A 9446-nucleotide genomic window follows, 5' to 3' on the forward strand; every position below is an offset into this window, starting at 1 on the left:
GTCCAGAGGTCATACTGCAGCTTTATACATCATTAGTAAGGCCTCACCTAGATTATGCAGCTCAGTTCTGGTCTCCATATTACAGAATGGACATAAATTCGTTAGAAAACATTCAGCGTAGGATGACTAAATTAATACATAGCATTAGAAATCTTCCTTATGAAGAAAGATTGAAGACTCTTAAGTTACATTCACTTGTTAGACAAAGAATGAGGGGAGACCTGATCGAAGTGTATAAGTGGAAGATAGGTATTAATAAAGGGGATATTAATAAGGTCTTGAGGATGTCTCTCCAAGAGAGAACCCGCAGTAATGAATTTAAATTAGATAAGTTTAGATTTAGAAAGGACATAGGAAAGTATTGGTTTGGAAATAGGGTAGTTGATGAGTGGAACAGTCTACCTAGTTGGGTTATTGAGGCTGGGACTTTGGGTAGTTTCAAATTTAGGTTGGATAAGTACATGAGTGGGAGGGGTTGGATTTGAGTGGGACTTTCACATCAGAGCTTATTTCTTGGGTGGCATTGAAAATTGGGTTGGGCAAATGTTTTGTTAGTGGGATGAATTGTAAAGGACCTGCCTAGTATGGGCCAACAGGCCTCCTGCAGTGTGCCTCCTTTCTTATGTTCTTATGACTGTTTAAAAGTGCTCTAGATTAGACTGCAGATGTTTCAATGAGTCGAATGGAGTTAGTAAATGAGGTTTTTGTTATATACAGGAAATACATGGTTTAAAAAGCACAATTATTAAATTAGGGGTTGTCAGGCTGACAGTAGTCTCTATCAATTATTCTTAAAAAAACTTTTGTTGAGCGTGTTATTCAAAATAAATATTTCTGGTACTATCACTGATGTAAGGCACAATATGTTTGTACTTGTAATTATGATATATTTATTATAACACTAATTTAAATGACAATGAATTTCGCCAATATAGCTATTCACTATATCCATTTCTGATCAGAATTTTACATTCTTATTCATGTGCTTTATATTAGGTGTACAACTGAGAATGGCTGTTTCGTCATGCACAAAAAAAGCGCTCAACCCACAAGGGTTATTCAACATTGCTTCAAACACCTGTGACAAGGACCCTAATGGAAATAAGTCACTTCGTCTAACTTTTTGGGTTATCCTAGGTAATTTACACATGTACCTATGTATGATAATTACAGTCATCTAAATTTGTGTAGATGTACTTATGCGTACCTGTGCGTAAATAAACTTACTTAGTTACTTACAAACACCCGGCCATCCCACTGATACACCTCAAAACACACACACAAGTGTATGCTTCCCCGACACTCTAGGAAAATGCCACCGACACATGGCTCTAATTGACTATTTTCCAGGTCACTCATAGTGATTTAGTCCCTCTCTTACCATGCTTATCCTTCTTGGCAACATCGTAAGTTCGTATAAGAGCGGACACTCTTCTTATATCCCCATTAAAGACACTTTCATGTAATTCGTAGGAATTATTGTCGTCGGCCATGTTTACATATTCACACACTTGAGTCATGCGAGCATTATTCACACATTTATTCTTATTCTAATAAAATACACACAAATATTACATAATTTTTTTTCAATATTTTTTGTATATTTTTCAAAATTTCCGTAGAAAATTGATAGATATTTGAGAATGCTGGAAAGAGAATTCAGCATACTAACAACACATTTTTGACACCAGTAAACGAATCTGATAGATATTTAAGGATGTAATATTTTTATACTGAATTAAAACTGACAAGGGCTAAATCACTTACTTAATGACCTTCACAAGCATACTTGATAAAAAATAAGTCTCTAACCAATTAGCTGAAAGAATCCTAGCATAATACATAGCATAATACATACACATTCCATCCTAGGACACATACACATTCCGGAATAAACAAATATTAGTGGACACATCCAGGAATAGACACATGAACACATATGTATTTCACACAAACTATACACCATCAATCTCTCACCCAAATAACCAGCAAATTAACAGCTCCCATTGCTGAATAGAAAATAAAATAATACTCTATTTCACGGCTATTAAAAATGCAATTTCATGAGCCCAAATTTTGACTTTCATTTTTTTCATATACTGAAAATGTTTTTGATAATAATACCTGCCCAAATTTATTATTATTCTATGTCAACATAAGTGAGAAAGGAAGCAGGTAAATAAGAAGATGAGGAGGTAAGCAAGCAAGAAGTTAAATATACTTATCATATGCTAGAAAATGAGCAAGTAAATATATAAACAGGTAAGTAAATAAGCAGATAATTAAAAAGCAGGTCAATAAATAGGCAGGTAAGTAAATAAGCAGGTAAGCAAATAAGCAGGTAAGTAAATAAGCAGGTAAGTAAATAAGCGGGTAAGCAAATAAGCAGGTAAGTAAATAAGCAGGTAAGTAAATAAGCAGGTAAGTAAATAAGCTGGCAAGTAATATGTAAGTAATAAAGAAGCAGGTAAATAAACAAGTAGGTAAGTAAATAAGCAGGTAAATGGAAAGCAAGCAGGTAAGTAAACAAACTAGTAAATAAGCAAGCAGATATATAACCAGATCAATAAATAAGCAGTTAAATAAATAAGCAAGCATGTAAGCAAATAAGAAAGTAAGCAGGTACATAAGCAGAGAAGTAAATAATTAAGCAGGTAAGCATGCAGGTAAGTAAATGTACAGGCAGGTAAGTAAAACAGCAAAGAGGTAAGTAATTAAGCAGATAAGTTAATCAAGCAAACAGATAAATAAGGAATATAAGGAAGTAGTCAAACAAGTGAAGAAGCAGAGAAGCTCATTTTTGTACAGGCGGGAAATTAATAAAGAAAGATTATTTTGGCGGCAAATTCCTGGGGTAAACATTTACACATAAGACCCCTCAAAAGAAGTTCATTGAATGATAATATTCACTAATTATGTTGTGGCGGATAACTAAACATATGTAGACTTTATTCACGCTGATTAGTTAATTATAAAATCATGAGATGGGTGAAAATATTGAGGAAAAATATTGAGGGAATTTAGTTATCTGGCGGGAAAACTCGCTACAGAAAATGAGTTGTGGCGGGAAGTGGAGGTGACAGGAGACATTTGAGTCACTACATCTGCACTGTCCATACGTTGTGCTCCACTTCCCCCATATTCCTCCCGTAACTACGGTTTATTTTAAGGTTATTATTGTTTTTTAAGGTATTGTTGTTTTGTTGCTATGCTACACAAGTGCTTATGAGGCGTGGCTACCTGTTTTTTTAAGGAGAAATTTTACTTTTGCAAATGGCCAGCTTGTTCGCCCCCCTCCCTCTTCCTACCTGAAGGCTGCTCCATGCCGGTGCAGGGCTCGTGCTCTGTAGAATTGGAAATGTGCTTCCCTTTGCCCCTGCCCGTCTCCCCCGCCTCACCCACCCAACTCCCAGCGCCACCCCATCTATAGAGGGTACTTCTCCCCTAACCCACGATGTCAGCGATGGCACTGCAGGGAGTGCCGGGCTCACAGGAACTTCCACTACAGGGACAGCATCGTGGAGTTCGACCGCGAGGCAGCTGTCAGGTGTGCCACAGGCAGTGTGTACTCAGTTCCTCAAGCTTCAACATCCGTGCACACGTTAGTTAGTTAGTTTAATATGTTTATTATGCACCCCATACCCATCCTGTGGGCGGTAGTCAAAAGATTACAGAGGTACATAATTGGTCCAGGGACTGGGCCTCAAAGTTTTGATAGCTGAGCAAGTTACAGAGGTAATGAATTTACAAAGGTAATGAACTCACAATTTACAAAGGTAATGAACTCCAGGTAGGTCTAGTCACAATCATGACAAGTTACAAAGGTATTTACAGATTACAGAGGTACACAATGAGTCCAGGGACCGGGCTCCAAAGTTTTGATGGCTGAACTAGGTACAAGGTAATGAACTCACAAGTTACAAAGGTAATGAACTCACAAGTTACAAAGGTAATGAATACTGTAAGAATGGTTACTTACGTTTATACATGGCTGCAATCATGAACAAATTTTAGAGTAATGAGCAATTCACACTTCCACACCCGGTCACAACTGTAGTGAGTTATTGGTGCAAATGTTGATTGCTGAGTCTCTCTCTCTCACACACACACACACACATACAAATTCATACACACACACACATAAACACACACACACACACACACACACACTAACTAACAGAACACAGAGAGTAGTCGTCAACAGAGTAAAGTCCGAGGCAGCTACGGTGAAAAGCTCTGTTCCACAAGGCACAGTACTAGCTCCCATCTTGTTCCTCATCCTCATATCCGACATAGACAAGGATGTCAGCCACAGCACCGTGTCTTCCTTTGCAGATGACACCCGAATCTGCATGACAGTGTCTTCCATTGCAGACACTGCAAGGCTCCAGGCGGACATCAACCAAATCTTTCAGTGGGCTGCAGAAAACAATATGAAGTTCAACGATGAGAAATTTCAATTACTCAGATATGGTAAACATGAGGAAATTAAATCTTCATCAGAGTACAAAACAAATTCTGGCCACAAAATAGAGCGAAACACCAACGTCAAAGACCTGGGAGTGATTATGTCGGAGGATCTCACCTTCAAGGACCATAACATTGTATCAATCGCATCTGCTAGAAAAATGACAGGATGGATAATGAGAACCTTCAAAACTAGGGAGGCCAAGCCCATGATGACACTCTTCAGGTCACTTGTTCTATCTAGGCTGGAATATTGCTGCACTCTAACAGCACCTTTCAAGGCAGGTGAAATTGCCGACCTAGAAAATGTACAGAGAACTTTCACGGCGCGCATAACGGAGATAAAACACCTCAATTACTGGGAGCGCTTGAGGTTTCTAAACCTGTATTCCCTGGAACGCAGGAGGGAGAGATACATGATCACACGAGGGCCTGGGATCTTCAGTCAACTTGGCGTCCACCAGGACGTTGCCATGTCCCTAGGACAGCTCTCCATCGGGCTGCTAACGGAGCCACTGGCTTCTTGGACCTCTTGGGGAGGGTCGATGGTGCTCGTGCAAGCAGCAGATCCCGGGGCAACTTGCTGCTGTTTGCAATGGCTGTCTGCCGAGGAGAGACAGGCACCTAGCAACATCTGTTGTTTGGGCAATGGATGAATTCCCTGCTATGTTTGTTAACTGCTCATTACTCTGTAATTTGTCTATGATTGTAATCATGTGATAACGTGTTTATCATTCATTACCTTTGAAACTTGTCATGATTTTGACCAGCTCTACCTGGAGCTCATTACCTTTGTAACTTGGTCATGATTATGACCAGATCTAGTTCATTACCTTTGTAACTTGCTCAGCTATCAAAACTTTGGAGTCCAGTCCCTGGACCAATTATGTACCTCTGTAATCTTTTGACTACCGCCCACAGGATGGGTATGGGGTGCATAATAAACATATTAAACTGAGCTTCCTTGGATCGGACTTGAATGCCTCCCATTGTCTTGGGCTCTGTATAACCTCTGTGGGTTTGGCGTTTTCCCATGGATGCAGAAATCCCCTGAAGACACTGGAATGCAGTGGCATTAACCACACGAGAATGACTTAAGGGATTTTGATCCGAGGAATTACGGGTACTCAGCCATGCATACAAAATTGCTAAAACCTTGGGTAATTTTCAGTAGGCCTACTGCACTGCTTCCCCGTTCTAATGTCTTAAGTTCAATGTCAAGAATAACGTGGTAATTTTTTTTTTTACCAGGGTTAGGAAGCAAACCTATATATCAAAATTTACAGTGTGACTGTAAATGGTCCAAGTCTGACCGAAACGTCGTCGTAAGCTCCTCTCTTCTATGTGCTGGCTATTTGCGTATTTTAATATTGAATATTAAAATGGTATAAAATACCAACAGGTTGTTAGGTAAGACATGCAACATTTAGGTATCTATTTCAAAACGTTTCGCCTACACAGTGGGCTTCTGAAGAAGCCTACTGTGTAGGCGAAACGTTTCGAAATAAGGATGTCTAACTGTTGCATACCTGGAGTTTACCTGGAGAGAGTTCCGGGGGTCAACGCCCCCGCGGCCCGGTCTGAGACCAGGCCTCCTGGTGGATCACAGCCTGATCAACCAGGCTGTTGCTGCTGGCTGCACGCAAACCAACATACGAGCTACAGCCCGGCTGATCCGGAACTGACTTTAGGTGCTTGTCCAGTGCCAGCTTGAAGACTGCCAGGGGTCTGTTGGTAATCCCCCTTATGTGTGCTGGGAGGCAGTTGAACAGTCTCGGGCCCCTGACACTTATTGTATGGTCTCTTAACGTGCTAGTGACACCCCTGCTTTTCATTGGGGGGATGGTGCATCGTCTGCCAAGTCTTTTGCTTTCGTAATGAGTGATTTTCGTGTGCAAGTTCGGTACTAGTCCCTCTAGGATTTTCCAGGTGTATATAATCATGTATCTCTCCCTCCTGCGTTCCAGGGAATACAGGTTTAGGAACCTCAAGCGCTCCCAATAATTGAGGTGTTTTATCTCCGTTATGCGTGCCGTGAAAGTTCTCTGTACATTTTCTAGGTCGGCAATTTCACCTGCCTTGAAAGGTGCTGTTAGTGTGCAGCAATATTCCAGCCTAGATAGAACAAGTGACCTGAAGAGTGTCATCATGGGCTTGGCCTCCCTAGTTTTGAAGGTTCTCATTATCCATCCTGTCATTTTTCTAGCAGATGCGATTGATACAATGTTATGGTCCTTGAAGGTGAGATCCTCCGACATGATCACTCCCAGGTCTTTGACGTTGGTGTTTCGCTCTATTTTGTGGCCAGAATTTGTTTTGTACTCTGATGACGATTTAATTTCCTCATGTTTACCATATCTGAGTAATTGAAATTTCTCATCGTTGAACTTCATATTGTTTTCTGCAGCCCACTGAAAGATTTGGTTGATGTCTGCCTGGAGCTTTGCAGTGTCTGCAATGGAAGACACTGTCATGCAGATTCGGGTGTCATCTGCAAAGGAAGACACGGTGCTGTGGCTGACATCCTTGTCTATGTCGGATATAAGGATGAGGAACAAGATGGGAGCGAGTACTGTGCCTTGTGGAACAGAGCTTTTCACCGTAGCTGCCTCGGACTTTACTCTGTTGACGACTACTCTCTGTGTTCTGTTAGTGAGGAAATTATAGATCCATCGACCGACTTTTCCTGTTATTCCTTTAGCACGCATTTTGTGCGCTATTACGCCATGGTCACACTTGTCGAAGGCTTTTGCAAAGTCTGTATATATTACATCTGCATTCTTTTTGTCTTCTAGTGCATTTAGGACCTTGTCGTAGTGGTCCAATAGTTGAGACAGACAGGAGCGACCTGTTCTAAACCCATGTTGCCCTGGGTTGTGTAACTGATGGGTTTCTAGATGCGTGGTGATCTTGCTTCTTAGGACCCTTTCAAAGATTTTTATGATATGGGATGTTAGTGCTATTGGTCTGTAGTTCTTTGCTGTTGCTTTACTGCCCCCTTTGTGGAGTGGGGCTATGTCTGTTGTTTTTAGTAACTGTGGGACGACCCCCGTGTCCATGCTCCCTCTCCATAGGATGGAAAAGGCTCGTGATAGGGGCTTCTTGCAGTTCTTGATGAACACAGAGTTCCATGAGTCTGGCCCTGGGGCAGAGTGCATGGGCATGTCATTTATCGCCTGTTCGAAGTCATTTGGCGTCAGGATAACATCGGATAGGCTTGTGTTAATCAAATTTTGTGGCTCTCTCATAAAAAATTCATTTTGATCTTCGACTCTCAGTCTGGTTAGCGGCTTGCTAAAAACTGAGTCATATTGGGACTTGAGTAGCTCACTCATTTCCTTGCTGTCATCTGTGTAGGACCCATCTTGTTTAAGTAGGGGCCCAATACTGGACGTTGTTCTCGATTTTGATTTGGCATAGGAGAAGAAATACTTTGGGTTTCTTTCGATTTCATTTATGGCTTTTAGTTCTTCCCGCGATTCCTGACTCCTAAAGGATTCTTTTAGCTTAAGTTCGATGCTTGCTATTTCTCTGACCAGTGTCTCCCTGCGCATTTCAGATATATTGACCTCTTTTAGCCGCTCTGTTATTCTTTTCCGTCGCCTGTAAAGGGAGCGCCTGTCTCTTTCTATTTTACATCTACTCCTCCTTTTTCTTAGAGGAATAAGCCTTGTGCATACATCGAGTGCCACCGAGTTAATCTGTTCTAGGCATAAGTTTGGGTCTGTGTTGCTTAGTATATCTTCCCAGCTTATATCGGTTAGGACTTGGTTTACTTGGTCCCACTTTATGTTTTTGTTATTGAAGTTGAATTTGGTGAATGCTCCCTCGTGACTAGTCTCATTTTGTCGGTCTGGGGCTCCACGCATACATGTCTGAACCTCAATTATGTTGTGATCTGAGTATATTGTTTTTGATATGGTGACATTTCTTATCAGATCATCATTGTTAGTGAATATGAGGTCTAGTGTATTCTCCAGTCTAGTAGGCTCTATTATTTGCTGGTTTAAATTGAATTTTGTGCAGAGATTTAAAAGCTCGTGTGAGTGTGAGTTTTCATCAGAGCTGCCTCCTGGTGTTATTTCTGCAACAATATTATTTGCTATATTCCTCCATTTTAGGTGCCTTAAGTTGAAATCCCCCAGGAGCAAGATGTTGGGTGCAGGAGCTGGAAGATTTTCCAGACAGTGGTCAATTTTTAACAGCTGTTCCTGGAATTGCTGGGAAGTTGCATCCGGAGGCTTGTAGACTACCACAATGACTAGGTTTTGGTTCTCGACCTTTACTGCTAAAACTTCCACTACGTCATTTGAGGCATTAAGCAGTTCTGTGCAAACAAGTGACTCTGCAATGTACAGGCCAACCCCCCCCTTTTGCCTGTTCACTCTGTCACATCTGTATAGGTTGTAACCTGGGATCCATATTTCGTTGTCCAAGTGATCCTTTATGTGGGTCTCAGTGAAAGCCGCGAACATTGCCTTTGCCTCTGCAAGCAGTCCACGGATGAAAGGTATTTTGTTGTTTGTTGCTGGCTTTAGACCCTGTATATTTGCAAAGAAGAATGTTATCGGACTGGTGGTATTGTTGGTACTGGGGGGGGATTTTTTTTCCGGCATTAGTATCTGTATCTGTTGGTTTGGAGTGGAGGCCATCGACTGTGGTTCCACTCCAGGAATGACTGGATTTGGTGTACGATTTCTGCCATTTCCTGCCAGTTTTTTTTCCTTCCTGGCACTAAAAAACCTCTCCCTCTTGAGTGTCTGTGGCTACCCAGGTTTTCCCATGGCCTGGATGTTTTGTATCTTTTTGTCCCCTTTAGATGGTATGCCTGGCAATTTAAGTTATAGCACAGTCTTTCCTGTACTGAAGAGGTACACATTTCAGGGTGAAAAAGCTTACAGGAAGGGAGTTTGCATTTTCCTGTTGTCATATGGACATGACATTTTCTAGGGTGGTCATAGTTGCATGTCCCATCTGTT

The 9446-nt window shown here is 41.3% G+C and overlaps 1 protein-coding gene across 4 annotated transcripts in view; it reads right to left on the reverse strand.

The window, feature by feature from the left end:
- The window catches only part of LOC128696706 (ankyrin repeat domain-containing protein 13C), a 42857-nt gene extending 40948 nt beyond the window's left edge, over positions 1-1909 (reverse strand). For 2 of the 4 annotated variants that reach the window (XR_008408193.2, XM_053788076.2), the window contains exon 1: positions 1382-1650. Coding sequence is in view for 2 of the 4 variants with exons in the window: in XM_053788076.2 (XP_053644051.1) it covers positions 1382-1520 (139 nt within the window). In the remaining 2 variants the exon portion in view is untranslated. Of the gene's footprint in view, positions 1-1227; positions 1248-1381; positions 1651-1858 lie in introns of those variants that run through there. The other 2 variants (XM_070094550.1, XM_070094551.1) reach the window with 2 other exon arrangements.
- Positions 1910-9446: the final 7537 nt, after the last annotated feature.

The sequence above is a fragment of the Cherax quadricarinatus genome, chromosome 46, assembly GCF_038502225.1.
Source record: "Cherax quadricarinatus isolate ZL_2023a chromosome 46, ASM3850222v1, whole genome shotgun sequence".
Classification (NCBI taxonomy): domain Eukaryota; kingdom Metazoa; phylum Arthropoda; class Malacostraca; order Decapoda; family Parastacidae; genus Cherax; species Cherax quadricarinatus.